This window comes from Mobula hypostoma, chromosome 3 (genome assembly GCF_963921235.1).
Source record: "Mobula hypostoma chromosome 3, sMobHyp1.1, whole genome shotgun sequence".
In the NCBI taxonomy this organism is placed as follows: domain Eukaryota; kingdom Metazoa; phylum Chordata; class Chondrichthyes; order Myliobatiformes; family Myliobatidae; genus Mobula; species Mobula hypostoma.
This window is the reverse complement of record NC_086099.1, coordinates 93577106-93596537: the sequence shown is the minus strand read 5'-3', so window position 1 is coordinate 93596537 and position 19432 is coordinate 93577106. Positions and strand designations below refer to the sequence as shown.

Below are 19432 nucleotides of genomic sequence, written 5' to 3'. Positions count from 1 at the left end.
CTTGCCCCATCAGGCGTCTATGACAGAAGTGCTTTTCTACAGAGGGAACTGGTAGCAAGAAGTAAAGCAAAAGGGATAGATTTTTCTGAATCTCCGGGCCAGAGGAGTGGAGGCCATTTGGAACATTTCACTATTAACGTAAGTTAGCTCAGAGTAGATGGAATTTCAGCCCTGACTGTCCTCAACTGCATGTGAAGCCAATGCATAGTGGCAAACTTACTTACTGAGGGAGCAGTAATGATTCATTTATGATTATCTTACAATGTGCCATGATTCAGAGGATTTACTGACCACAGTTGCTCTTTTGTTCAATCCAGATGGGACACTAAGTTTTTGTTTATGAATTTTGAAGGGATATCACTAGGATAAGAAAGCATTTCTTTTTGAAAAAAAGATAAAGAAAATATGTTGTTGCCTATATAGCAAAGAAACAAACTCCAAACATTGAAATAAAAATACAATTTCAAGATTCAACAGGATCAGAGCATTGACTGCTACTGCATCGTTACTCGAACATGTGCTGGTTTCTGACGGACCAGTGGAATGCCATGCATACCACACTGATTAGCTGATGTGAAGTTGATGGAAGTTCAGCGACTTGACGCTAGACATGTCTTGTTTTGATCACTTCCATGCCCAGACTAACTCCAGCTAACTCCAACAATGATGTCACCAACAGGCATTGCAACAGATACTAGGTAATTTACTGTTGGGGCAGAAACGTAAGCGTATCAGGAGCAAAGAGGTAAATGTTTTAGATATGATCTTTGATCAGAAGTGGTAAGACGTCTCACCCAAGTTGTTAAACTCTCCTTCTTGTTTCAGTTAGTGACTGAAGTGCACTGGATTTTCAGCGCTCTGTTTCTCTCTATCTCACATCTCCAACACTTTTGTTTAAAAACTCATTTCCATGTCCTTTACCTGCGACACCATTCCAGTTATTTCTGTAGCAAAAGCGAGCTGGACACAGACAGGGAACTACTGCGTTTCTACGTACTGCACCACACAGAGAGACATAAATGCATACACGTGAAATAGATAGGGAGAGGAATGCAATGCTCCTTTAAATAGGGAAACATCAGCACGGACAACCTCATCAATCAGAAATTATTCAACAGCTTGGTAATAACAGAAATTAATGGACAAATAAGCAAAATGTGATCAGCATATATCTTTGGGGCAGTCCACCAATGTGAATTTAATATGTTGGTGTATTTGGGAAAGAAGAAGGTGGCTGAGCTTTTAAAACATTACAGCTACTGTACCTGGAGAAGTCTCTCCTTCTCCCAAAATCTCACTCACAAAGCATTCATAATCAATGTGTTCATTTGTCTGCTAATGGATGCATTTAATCTGGAGTCAAACTTGAGAAAGAAGCACAGATCAATATGCCATGGTAGCTCCTGAGAGTCTAATTTTAGGTGTGCTTATGTCACAATAGGAAGTGCTGATAGGAAGATACAACAGGTGCAAATACTCCACACAAGTGATAAACTGAATCAGTTCAGCCCGATCATTGGACGGGAGGAAGAAGAAAGAAAATTTTAAAAAAGGCTGTTTGGCAGTGTAGTTCTGGGGCTTTAAGAAGGTAAGATGTCAACATGGTCAATGCCAAAATAAAGGATCAGTTATTCATATTTATGAGGCAAAACACTGGGCAAAGAAATGTGACATGGTACAGAAGAATTGAAGGGGATATTGCAAATTAGAATAATATGACAAAGAGAACCCAAGACAGATCAGACACAGATTGTCTTTTTCTGGTTGGCAAGATAAAATGAGGGGTATACCATAAGGACCAGAGCAGGGGAGAATCAACCATTTATAGTTCGTACAAATGAAGGCGCCAACTCTGACAGTGAGCACAGATTCAATGGGTTGAGTGGCCTTTTATATCAGAAGGTAATATGAAATATGAAAACTTTGCTAAATTCACTGATGACACAAAGATAAGGGGAAAAGCGAAGATAAGGGAGCACGATGAGGTTAAAAGGGATATTGATAGATCGTGAGTTGAACATCAACTTGCAAAATGTGGCATTATGGAAAATGTGAAATTGCCCACTTTGGTGGTAATAAGGCCATATATTATCTCAATGAGAGATTGCAAAGCTGTGAGATGCAGAAGGGTCTGGTTATCCTATTGCATAGTTTGCAAAAGGCTAGACTGTGCAGGCATGCCAACCAAGTGTTACCGTTTATTGCTCGAGGCATTGGAGGGAGGTTATGTTTCAGGTGAAATAATTTCTGGAATTCTGTATTGATTTTTTTAATTTGAGAAAGGGTGTTAATGCACTTAAAGATTTTCAGAGTCAATTAACTAGCTTGATAAGTGGGATAGGGAGGTTGTCTTTTGAGGGAAGTTTGGACAAGCTAGGCTTGTATCGGTTGAAGTTTAGAATGAGAGGGAACTGAAGTGAAACATGAAGCTTCTGAGAGATTTCAACAAGGTGGATAGGGAAAGGATAGTTGCTCTGTGAGAGAATCTAGAACTAGGAGTCTTTAAAAGAAGGGTTTTCACATTTAAGATAGTGATGAGGTGAAATTTTCTCCCTCAAAGATCGGTTAAAGTAAAGGCTCTGGATAGCTTAAGGCAAAGTTAAATAGATTCTTGATAAGCAAAGGATACAAGGTCATTGTAGTTTTAAGAATGCAGAGCTGACATTACAATTTGAGAAGCCTTGATCTTATTAAAGGGTGAATCAGGCTTGAGGGCCCAAATATCCTGCTCCTGCTCCTAAATATATGCTCTTCTATATTTTAATCTTAAAAATCTGTATTTGGTGCATATATTGAAATAAACTCTTATTCAAAAACATATTGGATGCTTAAAATGCTTTCTGCAAAGCTGTCAGATTGGGTGAAATAGGGGGCGAATGCCACTCCAAGAAGGGAGGGAGACAGAAGAAGGGAAGTTATAGGCCAGTTAGCCTAACCTTGGTTGTTGGGAAGATGTTATAGAACACAGAACATAAAATAGTACAGCACATTACAGGCCCTTCGGCCCACAATGTTGTGCTGACCCTCAAACCCTGCCTCCCATGTAACCCCCCCCCACCTTAAATTCCTTCATATACCTGTCTAGTAGTCTCTTTAACTTCACTAGTGTATCTGCCTCCACCACTGACTCAGGCAGTGCATTCCACGCACCAACCACTCTCTGAGTAAAAAACCTTCCTCTAATATCCCCCTTGAACTTCCCACCCCCTTACCTTAAAGCCATGTCCTCTTGTATTGAGGAGTGGTGCCCTGGGGAAGAGGCGCTGGCTATCCACTCTATCTATTCCTCTTAATATCTTATACACTTCTATCATGTCTCCTTCTATCCAAAGAGTAAAGCCCTAGCTCCCTTAATCTCTGATCATAATGCATACTCTCTAAACCAGGCAGCATCCTGGTAAATCTCCTCTGTACCCTTTCCAATGCTTCCACATCCTTCCTATAGTGAGGCGACCAGAACTGGACACAGTACTCCAAGTGTGGCCTAACCAGAGTTTTATAGAGCTGCATCATTATATCGCGACTCTTAAACTCTATCTCTCGACTTATGAAAGCTAACACCCCATAAGCTTTCTTAACTCCCTATCTACCTGTGAGGCAACTTTCAGGGATCTGTGGACATGTACCCCCAGATCCCTCTGCTCCTCCACACTACCAAGTATCCTGCCATTTACTTTGTACTCTGCCTTGGAGTTTGTCCTTCCAAAGTGTACCACCTCACACTTCTCCGGGTTGAACTCCATCTGCCATTTCTCAGCCCACTTCTGCATCCTATCAATGTCTCTCTGCAATCTTTGACAATCCTCTACACTATCTACAACACCATCAACCTTTGTGTCGTCTGCAAACTTGCCAACACACCCTTCTACCCCCACATCAAGGTCATTAATGAAAATCACAAAAAGTAGAGGTCCCAGAACAGATCCTTGTGGGACACCACTAGTCACAACCTTCCAGTCTGAATGTACTCCCTCCACCACGACCCTCTGCCTTCTGCAGGCAAGCCAATTCTGAATCCACCTGGCCAAACTTCCCTGGATCCCATGCCTTCTGACTTTCTGAATAAGCCTACCGTGTGGAACCTTGTCAAATGCCTTACTAAAATCCATGTAGATCACATCCACTGCACTACCCTCATCTATATGCCTGGTCACCTCCTCAAAGAACTCTTTCAGGCTTGTTAGACACGATCTGCCCTTCACAAAGCCATGCTGACTGTCCCTGATCAGACCATGATTCTCTAAATGACCATAGATCCTATTTCTAAGAATCTTTTCCAATAGCTTTCCTACCACAGACGTAAGGCTCACTGCTCTATAATTACCTGGACTATCCCTACTACCTTTTTTGAACAAGGGGACAACATTCGCCTCCCTCCAGTCCTCCGGTACCATTCCCTTGGACAATGAAGACATAAGGATCCTAGCCAGAGGCTCAGCAATCTCTTCCCTCACCTCGTGGAGCAGCCTGGGGAATATTCTGTCAGGCCCCAGGGACTTCTCCGTCCTAATGTATTTTAACAACTTCAACACTTCCTCTCCCTTAATATCAACATGCTCCAGAACATCAACCTCACTCATATTGTCCTCACCGTCATCAAGTTCCCTCTCATTGGTGAATACCGAAGAGAAGTATTCATTGAGGACCTCGCTCACTTCCACAGCCTCCAGGCACATCTTCCCACCTTTATCTCTAACCAGTCCTACCTTCACTCCTGTCATCCTTTTGTTCTTTACATAATTGAAGAATGCCTTGGGGTTTTCCTTTACCCTACTCACCAAGGCCTTCTCATGCCCCCTTCTTGCTCTTCTCAGCCCCTTCTTAAGCTCCTTTCTTGCTATCCTATATTCCTCAATAGCCCCATCTGATCCTTGCTTCCTAAACCTCATGTATGCTGCCTTCTTCCACTTGTCTAGATTTTCCACCTCACTTGTCACCCATGGTTTCTTCACCCTACCATTCTTTATCTTCCTCACCGGGACAAATTTATCCCTAACATCCTGCAAGAGATCCCTAAACAATGTCCACATGTCCTTAGTGCATTTCCCTGCAAAAACATCATCCCAATTCACACCCACAAGTTCTAGCCTTATAGCCTCATAATTTGCCCTTCCCCAATTAATAATTGTTGGAGTCAATTGTTAAGGATGTGGTTTTTGGGTACCTGGAGGCACATGACAAATAGGCCAAAGTCAGCATAGTTTCCTTAAGGGAAAACCTTGCTCGACAAATCTGTTGGAATTCTTTGAGAAATAACAAGCAGTATAGTCAAAGGATAATCGGTGGATGTTGTGTACTTGGCTTTTCAGAAGAACCTTGACAAGTTGCTGCACATGAGGTTCCTAAATGAGGTAAGAGCCCAGGGTATTACAGGAAAGATACTAGCATGGATAGAGCATTGGCTGGTTGGCAGGAGGTAAAGAGTGGGAATAAAGGGAGCCTTTTCTGGCTGGCCGCTAGTGACTAGTGGTGTTCCACACGGGTTGGTGTTGGGACTGATGCTTTTTACATTGTATGTCACTGATTTGGATGATGAAATTGGTGGCTTTGTGGCCAAGTTTGTAGATGATACAAAGATTCTCTAAAGGTTAATTTGCAGGTTGAATCAGTGGTGAGGAAGACAAATGTAAGGATGTAATGCTGAGGCTTTATAAGGCAATGGTGAGGCTTCACTTGGAGTCTTGTGAGCAGTTTTTGTCCCCTTATTTAAGAAAGGATGTGCTGACATTGGAGATGGTTCAGAGGAAGTTCACAAGAATGATTCCGGGAATGAAAAAGTTATCCAATGAGCAGTGATTGAAGACTCACTGGAATTTAGAAGAATGGCGGGGTGTGGAATCTCATTGAAACCTATCAAATGTTGAAAGGCCTAGACAGAGTGGATGTGTAGAAGATGTTTCCTATGGTGGGGGAGTCTAGAACCTGCGGGCACAGTCTCAAAATAGAGCGGCATCCATTTTTAAATAAAGAATAGGAGGACTTATTTAGCCAGGGGGAGATGAAGAGATAAATCTGTGGAATTTGTTGCCAAAGGTGGCTGTGAAGGATAGGTCACTGGGTGCTTTTAAGGCAGAGGTTGATAGACTCTTGATTAGTTGGATGTAAAAGGTTATGGGGAGAAGGCATGAGATTGGGGTTGAGAGGGAAATGGATTAGCCATGATGAAATGGCAGAGCAGACTCGATGGGCCAAATGGCTTAATTCTGCTCCCATGACTTGTGGACTTATGGTTTTATTCCTGGTCTACAACTTCAGGCTGAAACTGCTCTTCGGAATATAGTAGGTTTTAATTCCTAGTAATTTCTATACAAACATGATTTGTCTTCATAAAGGAAGAGAAGGATTGCACGTAATTTTTGGCCCATTAATATTAAATGTATTTTCACTGACAATACCTTTCTCAGTTCTGTCAAAGGTCAACCTTATTTATTCTCCTTGCAAATACTTCAGGATGATATTAAATTAATCACTAAAAACAAATCAAAAGTGCTGTAATTTGAAGAATAAAAAACGAGATTTATTGAAAAAAGTAGATTTCAGGACAGATTTGAACTTTTAAAATCCAATGTACTCAGATTATCCCTGGTGAAGGATTGAGAACTGCAAAATAGTATAGATGAAAAAAAAACGCAAAGAATTAGAAAATACAAAAAGTACTTCATAAATTTAAGTTTGGTAGATATGTTCAAAACTTCATCATGATCTCTTATGATTGTTTTTTAAGAGCATGAAATTCACAGGTAGTGTTTTAGTAAAGCATTCAGGATTAGAGCGTGTTAGGGCAACACAATAAAGTGTGTTAGTGAAAACATCACAATCCTTTAATTGTTATTACTTTGACTTATTCTGAACTGCTTACTATTGTATAGTCAGCTTTGGTTATCATCTGAGATGCCTGTCCCTGCCCCCATGTTAATTATTTCCTCTTGTTCCTTCCTTCCTAGGTAATCAGCAGATGCAAAAGCAAATCCAGAAAGCCCAAATCACTCTGCCCGAAGACTAACCCATCTGCAAACTCATAGTCATATAACAGATAGAAAGAATACAAGGCATGCTTTTTGTCCTCTGATTTACCTTTTGTCCATGAGCTCCAGTTTCACCTGGTTCTCCCTGTAGAGTAAACATTAAAAGAAAGATGCCATTCACCCAATGGTCCAAATAGAGCCAAAGAAACATTAGAGCCTGGAATTTCAGTAGAAGGACCCGTCTAACCTTTATTCCTGCAGCTGAAGATCCAGGGTCACCCTAAGTACAATCACAGGAAAAAGAAAGCAGTCATTAACCACACAAGGAAGTAGACAGCCAGGGCATATTCTTTGCAGGTGATCTGGCCGTTCATTTCACTCTTGTTTTCAGGATCTTTATTGGATACAAATGGACTTCTGCATTAGTTTATATTAAAATTGTCATAAGCTATATTTCATTTGAAACCTGCTGCTATGGCATATGCTGGAGGCGTAAAGGGACAATACAAATGCAACCCTTTCTTTCTGCCCTTATTGCTCCAAATAGTTTGTCTCTTTGATCAAATCAGAATGCTTGGCAGCTCTGGGTTAAAGCAGCACTATTTCTGCCTGTGCCTCTCCATAATCATCCATGGCAAGTGAAGCAAGATGGATAAATACTTGTTTCACTTGTAGTTCTTCGGCCATGCACCTGGTGGCCCAGGTGTGAGATGATGCAGAATTACAGTCTTGATCATTGAACATCTGGAAATTCATAGCCTCTGGATTACATGCTCATCTTCAGCAGATCTGAGAGAATAAAAACACTCCAAACAAAAGCTGTAGGTCCTAAGGAATTAACCGGTGGGAAGGAGGACATTTCTGTTGTTGGTCTTCAGAGGAAAAGAATTTATAAAACACACAGCATAATCAATGGGTCCACACATCATTACTATCAGTCTCCGATTTGAAAAGATAACATACGCTTTGTATTAGTGCACAGTGTGTAATCTAAAGGTGGTTAGTGATACAGTCATTGCCTGTAAACGGGCGTAATCCAGAAGACATCAGTATCCTTTCACTCTACTTTCTTGTAGCCCTAGAATTCTGAACACGTCCATCATACTTCATTGCAAATTAATAGTTTCCAGGTACTATCACGACAATGCTAATCTCAGCATGGATGAACATCCCTTTTTCACCCAGTCTTAGTACCTATCAGTTTATAGCCACCTGTAAAATCAAAACTCCATCCACTCTATTGATTGGATCCCACTGAGACCAGGAAAAGTCATCAGTGAGGAGTCTCTGAGATAGCCAATATGAAATGCTGTGAAACTTTACTGCTTAAAAGGATTCAGCTCCACTTCATCCAAATTGTGAGAGAGAATAGATTATACCATTTGCCAGTCAAGTGCTAGAGGTAAAAGGTATGATACTGACTCACTGCTTACAGAAACTAACTGTATGTCATACCACTTTGAGAAGTTAATATTCAAACTTGACTTATTACAATCAGAGTTTGCTGATGAGTTCAGATTTATTAACTAGGCCAAACCAAATGCTTTATTTGAATTAGCTTGATTTTAGGCAGACTGATATTTTCTGCTTCACAGTTATGAACAAAACAGAAGGATCTGAAATTTTTAATGGATTTTTATGTTTTATTCACGCTGTGTTTTACAAAGCAATTTGCAATTATAAAAATTGCATTTATTTACATTTGCTAGGGGCTAGTGCTTTTAATATAATTAAGTTTCCCAATACCTTCCATAAAACCAAAAAAAATGACACAGGAATCATGAAAGAAAACTCATTTTGTTATTCCTGCATTAAGCTTCATTCTAATCCACAACATTGAAGCCATTATTGACATTCCAACACATTGTCCTGTAGGGCTCAAACAAATAGGAAAGTGAAAGCTTCTCACTGTAATGCTCATGGCTTGCTTATCACGCTGACCAATCCCCACAGGTAAACCAAATTCAACTTCAGGTGCATTGCCAAATCAAATCCTGAAACATTAAAATCCTAAAGAAAGAATTAAGATAATATAAGTTAAGTAGGCTTTCGGGCTTTCCCATTCTGTCTGTTGCATGTCATTTACTATTAAGAATTTTTCTGCATGTATATTTTTCCTCAAGGAAAGTTTGGTATAAAAATTCCCGGAGCTCCAAAGGTCCAGAAAATTAATTGTCTTCCACTCCTTATTCCTGATTGTTTATTTTCTGCAGCCACATCTCCAGAGTTCTTGCAGCATTAGAGACAGAACATTCATGGAATACTTCATCAGCCTGGACATGAACTGCAGGGTGATTCTCTGCTGATACCAATGCCAGGGAATTGTACAGAAAATATAGGGATACAGTGCCTATGATTTTTCCTTCCTCTCTTTTGAAAGGACACCCAAAGTCCTAATCCTGTTAAAAAATTTACTTCTGTAATTTTTAGAAATAATTAATTAATAGTGTCAACTGCATCAGTGGGAGTCTTTTCTCACTCTGCTTGCTGAAGGTTTTCTTAATGATGTTCTGATGTCCTTGAACTCTTTTTCTGAAGGACTATCAAAACTATGCAGATACTGGAAATCCAGGATAAAGTCATAAAATACTGGAAATACTCAAGTCACATTGGTGCGAAGAGAAACAGAGCCAATGCTTTAGGTCAGAGACGCTTTGTCAGAACTAGGAAGCAAATGAAAGAAGTTTGTCCACCTGAACAGTGTGTGGGGGAGGGAGGATGCCTCAGACGGGGTGAAAGCAGATGGCTATGGGGATAAGCTGTAAACAAGGTCATCTGGTCAGTGAATGAGCCCAAGCAGTGAGAGAGTGAGAAGGTGAGAGTGAGACAGACGTTTGTAGGAGCTGTGAAATACAGAGTAGGAGGATGTGCCCAGCAGTCTTCTGGCCTTCATACTGAATTCTTCAACAGCATGTAACTTGATTTCTCTGTCTGTATCAGTTGCCCATCTGTGATTTTGGATATGATTGTTTGTTATATCGCTCTGGAAGTGGAGGAAATGCCCAGCATGGCCTTCCGGACATGTCCTTTTGCTCTGCATTTCACAACCTCTACAGTTTCTTGTCCATTTTCCTTTGCAAATGGCCCCACTGCTTAACTGCGACCATTCTCTCACTGTCCAGCCTATTCCCTGCTTTTACCCTATTATAGCCATCCTCCCTTCCTGCAGCTCGATAAGCTTCTTTGCTTTTTTCCCAATTTTGATGAAAAACTATTGACCTGAGACGTTAGCCCTGGTTCTCTTCTACAAATGGGTCCTGACCTGTTGAGTGTTTCCAGCATCTCTTGTTTTTGTAAGCAGTTGAGGCAGGTTTTATTTTATGCTGACTGCTAGTCACAGTCACAATAACTGGGACTTGCAGTTACGATGACTTCCTGACACAACTCCTCTCACTTATTACAGTTTTCTCCACAAAACCCTCTGCCACATGATACTTAAACATCAACTATAAAAACATATACATTTGACATATACATTAATAACATGAATGTTTATTATAAAGCTAAACTTTAAGGTATCTGCTGTCCATTGTAAGCTACTTCGACCAACCACAGCAGGGATTAATTACACTCAGCACAGACATTTGGGTTCACAGAGGCCACAGAGAGCTGCAGGTCATGGTTGAAAAAAAAATATAATGATGTTCCATTGATATAACCCAGCCATCAACAAAGCATTGATGATCAAACTTGGGAAACTGGGCACAGTGTCACTAAGACACAGACAGGTATATATCTATATTAGCATCCTGAAGCTCATTTACAAGAGTCACAACAGTGACTAGAGTAATTCTGAGAATACATAGGAAATGTATCTTTAATGAGTCGAAACCACGGGACTTTTCTAATCGCAAACAAGAGAGAATCTGCAGATGTTGGAAATCCGAGCAACAAACTCAAAATGATCGTGTGGATAGTCAGAGGCTTTTTCCCAGGGCTGAAATGGCTAGCATGAGAGGGTACAGTTTTAAGGTGCTTGGAAGTAGGTACAGGGGACATGTCAGGGGTAAGTTTTTTATGCAGAGAGTGGTGAGTGCGTGGAATGGGCTGCTGGTGACGGTGGTGGAGGTGGATACGATAGGGTCTTTTAAGAGACTCCTGGACAGGTACATGGAGCTCAGAAAAATAGACGGCTATGGGTAACCCTAGGTAATTTCCGCACAGCAATGTGGGCCGAAGGACCTGTATTGTGCTGTAGGTTTTCTATGTTAAATCTATTAAAATGCAGGAGGAACTCAGCAGGCCAGGCAGCATCTAGGAAAAGAGTTTCCTGATCTTGGTTCAGCTGATCTTCAGTGGAGGTGACAGATTTCCAAGACAACATTTTAACTGTCTGGATTTGCTACTTCCCTGAGGTGATTTGAGGTGGGGAGTGGGGTTAAGTTTTTAGAAGATGGAAGGTTTGACTTGTCTCCAGCGGGCTGTCACAGACACATCAGTTTGGAAAAGTGGCAAAATAAGATCACAAACATGAGAAAATCTGGAGATGCTGGAAATCCAAAGCGACACCCACAAAGTGCTGGAGAAACTCAGCAGGTCAGGCAGAGTAAAACAGTCAACATTTCAGGCTGAGACCCTTCATCATCTTTTCCATCGATGATGCCTGACCTGCTGAGTTCCTCAAGCATTTTATGTGTGTGGCAAAATAAGATCTTTTTTTGAAATTCGTAATCATATTTTAAAACAAATCAGAGAATCATACTTTATAGCCTAGAAACAGGCCATTCAGCCCATTGAGTTTGCACTGACCACTTTTTATTTTTGAAAAGAATTTTTAAAATGGGATTAATACTGAAAAAGAAAAAAAAGGAAAAAAAATTCTTTTCACATTTATTCAAGCACCCCTCCCCAGATTCTTCCACTCACTGACACAATCTGGGCAACGTACAGTGGACAATTAACCTAGCAAACTCCACTTCTTGGGACATGGGAGAAAACTGGGACACTCGAAGCAATTGCACACAATCACAGAGAGAGAACGTGCAAACTCCAAACAGGCAGCACCCAAGGTCAGGATTAAACTGGTGCTGTGAGGCAATGGCTCTACTTGCCGCACCACTGCACCACACACTTCAGATTGCAGAAGGCTTGAAATGCATTCGTCGATGTAGCTCTGATTGAGGTCAGAATAGGGTGTCAAGTCAGTTGCATCTCCTTTTGGGTTAAAACTCAACGGGACTGAATACCGCCAGAGATGAACCACTTAACTATGTGTGATTGTAGATACTGTGTTAGCTTTCGTTAGTGGCAGCACTCACGGAGTCAGAGTCTGATTCAAACCACATTCAGCGAATTGAGAATATATGCTGTGCCGCCGGTTTGATCCGAACCCGAAGGCGTATTACACCGCTGGAAGAGCTGTCTGCTCTCTCTGGTGGAAAGTAAAGGATCTACTGGCACTATTCAAAAGACATCAGGGCTCTGCTGGTGCCCTGGGCTGAACTGTTGACCATTCATTCCCCTCCATAGTTGCTGCCTGACCTGCTGAGTTCCTCCAGCATTTTGTTTGCGTGTTGCTGGCAAAGAGAAAAAAATGATATGCCATAAAAGTGTTTGGACTCTGGCATCCATGAAACACTAGGAAGTTTTAAAACTCTGCCGTTGCCCAAATTCCGTTGCTTTTACTATCTGGGATTTCTGCTTTTTGGAAAATTGACCATAAGCTTGCTTCTAAATCCAAAAACCAAAGAAGGAAAAAGGTTTACCTTGAGCATTAGATTTCCTGCTGTGATGTAACTTTTCTGTATTGTTACAACAGATGGAACTTTTACCTATCAAATTCGTTCCTGATATGGTAATAAGTCTTCCTTACCTTACTATTGCTCCAAGCACTGGAGCAGATAGCAGAGCCATGGAGAAAGCACGGCCAACAACGACCCAACAGAAAATGGGAGGATCATCGCAGATGAGGCAGTTAATAAGAAGGAAGCTGCATGCTTCTCGCACATAAATTGCAACTCAGGAAAGTGCTATACCGTAAGAAAACTGCAAATCGGAAATTTAAATAAAAACTGCATTTGCTGGAACTCTGAAATGAGAGCAGAAAATGCTGGAAACACTCGGGGGTCAGTTTGCAGTCAAAGACCATTCAGCAGAAGCTGAAATGTTCCTTGGCTCCTGACATGGGACACATGCTTAATTAAAGTTTTGCCTCCTCGTTTTGGGGAAGGGTTTCAATGCACTAGAAGCCGTTCCGACAAGGAGGAGGAAGACCTGGAACGTGCAGGCTATGCTTGTATCGGCTGAGCCTAGAAGGATGCAGTAAGATCATGAGGGGTCACGGCGAGGTGAACATGGACAGGATGTTTCCCTTTTTGGGCCAGTCTAGAATCAACAGCCACTCTTTAAAAATAAGGAACACATACTTATGATAGAGATGAGGCACTTTTTTTCCCTGAAGGGCAGAAGTACTTCTTCAGCAAGGGGAGGAAGAAGCGGAGCCTCTAAATATTCTTAAGACAGATACTCGATGAGTAAGGTGTGGAAAAGTTGCAGATCATGGGCGAGACTGTGCAGTTGAGTTTATAATTAAATCAGCTATGACTTTATTGCATGGCAGAGTGGATTAAAGAGCTGAGTGTCTTTCTCCTAATTTGTACCTTCATTAAGGCCGGTCCGGCTGGCTGATCCCTTGAAAAGAGACTGCAAGGTGGTAGTCACTGGTTCACATGCATTAATCGATCATGCAGTCCACCTGTGCCTGTACTTCAATGGAATTAAAACCACTTCTGTTCTAAAGCTTGTCATTAAAGAGCCTGCTGGCAAAACATACAACTTAGTGTTGCTTTGGTATTCAGGGAAGGCTGCTCCCGAGCAGAAATGTGCTTTCTCTCTGCTTCTTTTTTACAGGGTGAAGCGATGCCACTTGGGTGAACCAGATTGCTGTGATCACCTGGATGTATTGATGGGCTGCATTCTGCCTCCATTCACAAAGGCGCGAGCCATAGCTCAAAAGATTCAGATGAATTAAACGCTCTATATCGGTGTTATGACTTAATTCTATGCTCAGAGGGCCTTGCATTGTTAAGAATCAAAGGCAAACAGCTAAAAAAGAGAGGGAAAGGAATGCAAAAGCATCCTTGTGGAAAGAGCAGAATCACGTGTTAATCAAGCTGATCTAGCCAACCTGAGTAAAGATAGTCCGACCCCATGATCATGAATCAAAATGAAGAGCATGCAGCAGCCTACATGAATACATAGGATTTAGTCATAAGACTAATTAACATCGGCCTCAAATTCAGGGGAACGTTCGGGCCTGGCAACACACACAAAATGCTGGAAGAACTCAGCGGGCCAGGCAGCATCTATGCAAAAGAGTACAGTTGACATTTCGGGCCGAGACCCTTCAGTAGGATTGGAGGGAAAAAGCTGAGGAGTCAGAGTTAGAAGGTGGGAGGAGGGTAGGAAGAAACACAAGGTGATAGGTGATCTGATTCTTTGATAGCAGGAGAGCAACACCGTTTCCGATTCCGACTTTCAACCCGTTTTCACACAAATCCCATGTTTACTCTGGATTAATAAAGCTTTAGTTTAATTAAAAATTTGAAAAGTGCAGCTTTGAGAAAGGAGTTTTAAAGAATCTAAGTAGGCAGCCGTGCCATCTTCAAGTCATTCCTTTCAATTGAAATGATAAAACTTCATTACAGTGAAATATTTCAAAGCGCTTCACACCGTTAATAATTGGAGGATAAGCAGTGATTCTTACAGCAGTTAATCTGAGTAAACAATGTTTTATCCATTGGAATAATATGAAGCACTAACTGGGATTTTACTGGCTGTGTTGAATTAGGTATGATAACATAAGAATGAGGAGCAGGTGTAGGCCATCTGTCTCCATGAGCTTTGCTTCAGCGTTCATCAAGACCATTCGAAATTATGAATCTAAGTATTGGGAACAGGTGTAGCCACTCAGCTCTGCCTTCCAACGTTGCACTGACTGCAACCTTGGCTCCACAATCTTGCCTACCCCCAGTAACCTTTCAATCCCTTGCTCATCAAGAATTTAGCCAACTCATCTCTAAGAATATTCGAAGACACTGCTTCCGCCTCCCTCGTCAAATGGTCATGATCCTCTGAGGGAGAAAAAAAAATCTCATCTATCTTAAATTCTCAATCCCTTATTTTTAAACAGTGAGCTCTGGTTTCAGGCTCCTTCATAAGAAGAAAGGTCATAAGAAGAAGGGATCTCTGTCAAGATCCCTCAGAGTTCTCTTTCTGTCTTTTAAACTCTAGCAGATGCAAACTTACTCTATTCAACCTTTCTTCATAAGACAACTGCCCATTCCAAGTACTATCAGTCTAGTAAATCTGCTGATCTGCTTTCCACTCATTAAAATCCTGCCTTAAGCAAAGAAACCAATACCTTACACAGTACTCTATCTGTGTCTTAGCATTAACCCTGCTTTTGTGGATCTTGCGTTTGTACACTCAGACCTGCCTGCATCTGAGACCTCGGCAATCTCATACATTCGCCTGACATGCCTATGCTTTAATTCTCTGGACAAAGTTTTCCCATATGGTATTTCATTTGCCAGATCTTTTTTCACCGATTTAACCTATCTGTGCCCCTTTGTAACTTACTAATATCTTCCTTATTTTATCATGGCTGACCTGCTTTAGCTCCACTTCCCCCAATTGCCTTAATATTCAGGAATCCATTGTTCTCTGTTTTGAATAAACCCAGTGATCAAACTTCCATACCTTTCCAGGGTACAGAATTCCAAACATTTGCCAACTTTTGAGTGCACAAGTATCCCCTCATCTCAGTCTTAAATGGACTAGCCCTTAAACTAAGACGTGACCAGTTGTTTGTAGACTGCCCAGTAAGGGGAAATATTCTCCATACAAATACCTTATTGAGCCCTGTAAGAACTTTGTATGTTTGAATGAGATTACCTTTCATTTCTCCCGACCGCTGGATAATAAGGGAAAAGTTTGAAGTACTCCTCATTTTGCAAACATGTCATCACTGTAACTCCTTCTATGGCAGGTATATATTTACAAGGAGACCAAAACTGAGCACTAGAGTCTCATCATAGGCAGCTGTTAGTCTCATGAGACCATGGATTTGCGCCTTGGAAGGTTTCCAGGGTGCAAGCCTGGGCAAGGTTGTATGGAAGACCAGCAGTTGCCCATGCTGCAAGTCTCCCCTCTCCATGCCACTGATGTTGTCCAAGGGAAGGGCATTAGGACCTATACAGCTTGGAACCGGTGTTGTCGCAGAGCAATGTGTGGTTAAGTACCTTGCTCAAGGACACAACATGCTGCCTCAGCCAAGGCTCGAACTAGCGACCTTCAAATCACTAGACGAATGTCTTAACCACTTGGCCATGTGCCAACACTCATTGAGTCTCATTAAGACCCCACATAATCCCAAAAAGTATTTTACCCCTGTTCTCAAATTCTTGCATAATATGGACCAAACGCACTGTGTCATACTGAGTCCTGCTGAAGGGTTTCGGCCTGAAACATCGACTGTACTTTTTTCCATGGATGCTGCCTGGCCTGCTGAGTTTCTCCTGTGTTTTGTGTATGTTGCTCGGATTTCCAGCATCTGCAGATTTTCTCTTGTTTTTGATACTGTATTATTGGCTTTTATAATTTCTTGCTACACCTGCGTGTTAGCTTTCAGTGATTTGTCTGCAAGGATATCCAGATTTCTTGGAACATCAACAATTTCCAATCTGTCACCATTTAAAAAGTACTCTGTCTTTCTGTTTTGTGCACCAAAGTGGACGACCTTACACTTTTCTACAATGTGTTCCATCTGCTACGCATGGCTTTGACCAGGTCACTTGCAGGGTTTCTGAATCTCTACCACCTTCACTAGGCTGGCTGGGTTACATCCTTTCATCCAAAGGAAGGCAGTCTCAGCATTGCTTCAGAGAGTCATATCATCCTTATACCCTGAACCAGAGTTGACATTGTTACCAACAATATTAACTTCGTTATAACGTAGTCTGCTAGTAAAAACAGGAATTATTAACTCGCAATTGAAAGTGTTTCCAAACAGCTGAACGATTTGTTGTTTTTCTAAACGTAGCATTTCTACCTTGAAAACGATAGTGTGATTTTCAGGGTAATAGTAATACTGGGCGAGAGTTTGCTAAGTTTCTTTGCACGTCTGACAAAAAGTGGTGAGCATCTGTGTAATCTGTGGCTTTCAAACCACTGTTGAGATGGAAAACCAAGAAAATCTCTGTGGAGATTCTCCTCTTTATTCAAAGATGTCCCTTTCTCTAAATGATAAATTTAGTCTGAAATGCTGGAATTCTGGATGTAACAGATATGTAGAACAGCGAAGTTAGTCACAATGATTACTTGTACAGCTGCTTATAGATGTTATAAAAAATTATGTTCAAAAGTAACAGAGTTAAAACATTACAAATGTATCTGTGAAGACCTGCTGTGATGTACACTACTGGGCCTCAGTGCACTGAGCGCACAGACGCCTTCATTAAGAACAGGCTGGCTCTACTGAGAAAAGTCGCAATATTATACGCTTCCTTAATAAATATCACCTGTACCTGCTTTGTTAGATTATCTTGATATTCTCTGAAGGTGATGTAAAAATTTTATCTAACAACAATTAAGCTGTGGTTCTGCCCCTCTCTGAGCTACACTTTTAATTATCACGTTTCTAAATCTTGGTGCCCGCCCTATAACTACAGCAGAGAACTATTTCTTATTCCTAAGTCTTAGTGACACGATCAATCTAGAAATTGGGGTATGGGTTGTTTGTATGTAAGTATGCAAATAAGCAATATGATTTAATGACATTGACATATACATGACATTAGCACAGATGGTAGTTGTTAGAATGCGGTAAGAGTTCATGTGTTTTGAAGCTCTTGGTGTCTGCCAGAGATTATTAAAGGCAGTTCTCACCAGTTATACATTAGTGGCTCACTGAACGTCACCCCCTACACAACAAGTGCTGACAAGAATAGTCAAAGCAACTGACGTGGATTAGGTTCAGAGAGAAAAAACACTGTGTTCTGAGGAAATACTTCGAAGCACCTACTGAGCATTGCTGATTGATGACACTGCTTACGAGACTTCAGAAATGTAGAACTGGGGAAAAGAAAACAGCCCCAGGATCTCACAGATGAACAAGGTGACAGGTACTTAACACTGCAGCAATTAGAGAAAGTGTGTGTGTGTGTGTGTGTGTGTATGAGAGAGAGAGTGAGTGAGTGAGAGGAGAGAGAGTGAGAGAGAGTGTGAGAGAGTGAGTGAGAGGAGGGAATGATGCTGAATACAGTACGACACATGAGGAAGCTGAGGACTGCAGAGGAGCCTTGAGAGCAGCCGGATCACAGTATAGCTGGGGAACGGGATGGGATGGGATGATGGCTCTGACAGGATACTGTATGCATGCAAAGAATGTACAATTGATTCTGCGAGTCCTTCACAACAAATGCAAAGGGGAAGGAAATGTTCTTTACTAAGAATTACATTTTGGAAGCAGAAGGATCAGATTAAACATATGTAGGCACTGAATACCGCCAAAAGATACTGTAAGAAAGTTATTCTCCTGTTAGATTTGATTTTAAAATGTCTTTTGCTGTTTAATTAGGTAAACAACAAAGAAGAACACAGAAGTAATGCAGGAATGGAATATTTGTCTAATCCGCAGCCATTAGACATAGCAAACATTGTAAGTTTGGCGTGAGGAATTGAACGGAGTTAGGGACTATATTATTGATTACACACTGTGATGTAAGATCAGTTAAACAATAAAAAGGATTCAGCCAGATTGTTGGGCACACAAAGAATTACATTGGACCTGGCTAATAACATTGGAAAATGCCCCAAGATCTCATCCATTGACCAGCATAAACATGGAGTAACATTACGAGGGGTGATTGATAAGTTTGTGGCCTAAGGTAGAAGGAGTCAATTTTAGAAAACCTAGCACATTTATTTTTCAACATAGTCCCCTCTTACATTTACACACTCAGTCCAGCGGTCGTGGAGCATACGGATCTTGGACCTCCAGATGTGTCCACAGATGAGTGATTGATAAGTTCGTGGCCTAAGGTAGAAGGAGATGAGTTATACAGCTCTCATTCCATGCACGTGCAGGCCAACTCTTTAAGTGATTATGCAGAAAGTTTGAAGTTGATAACTCATCTCCTTCTACCTTACGCCACGAATTTATCAATCACCCTTGATGAGTTATTAACTGATGAGTTATAACTTGTAAGTACTGTAACACCATGCATAGAAATCATATTACATGAACATGAAGCAATCTCCAAAATTATTGATGCTGACATTACCAAATGCAAGGCACACATATTTATCAAGGCTGATGCCAGGACAGTGTACTTCTAAGATTGACTAGTGGCATATCTCTGAAAGTTAGATAATTCGAGAAGCAAGCATTGCAGAGCTCAGCTCTGTTGTTGGATGGATCAGTATTACTCCACCTAGTAATGAGGATCGCATCACTGCACCAGCTG

General features: G+C 41.2%; 1 protein-coding gene across 1 annotated transcript in view; it reads right to left on the bottom strand.

The window, feature by feature from the left end:
- The window catches only part of LOC134343716 (collagen alpha-1(XXV) chain-like), a 168686-nt gene that overhangs the window by 98309 nt on the left and 50945 nt on the right, over window positions 1–19432 (bottom strand). The window contains exons 12-13 of the mRNA XM_063042467.1: window positions 7213–7245; window positions 7075–7110 (exon numbers count right to left, since the gene is read on the bottom strand). Coding sequence (XP_062898537.1) covers window positions 7075–7110; window positions 7213–7245 — 69 coding nt within the window. The remainder of the gene's footprint in view (window positions 1–7074; window positions 7111–7212; window positions 7246–19432) is intronic.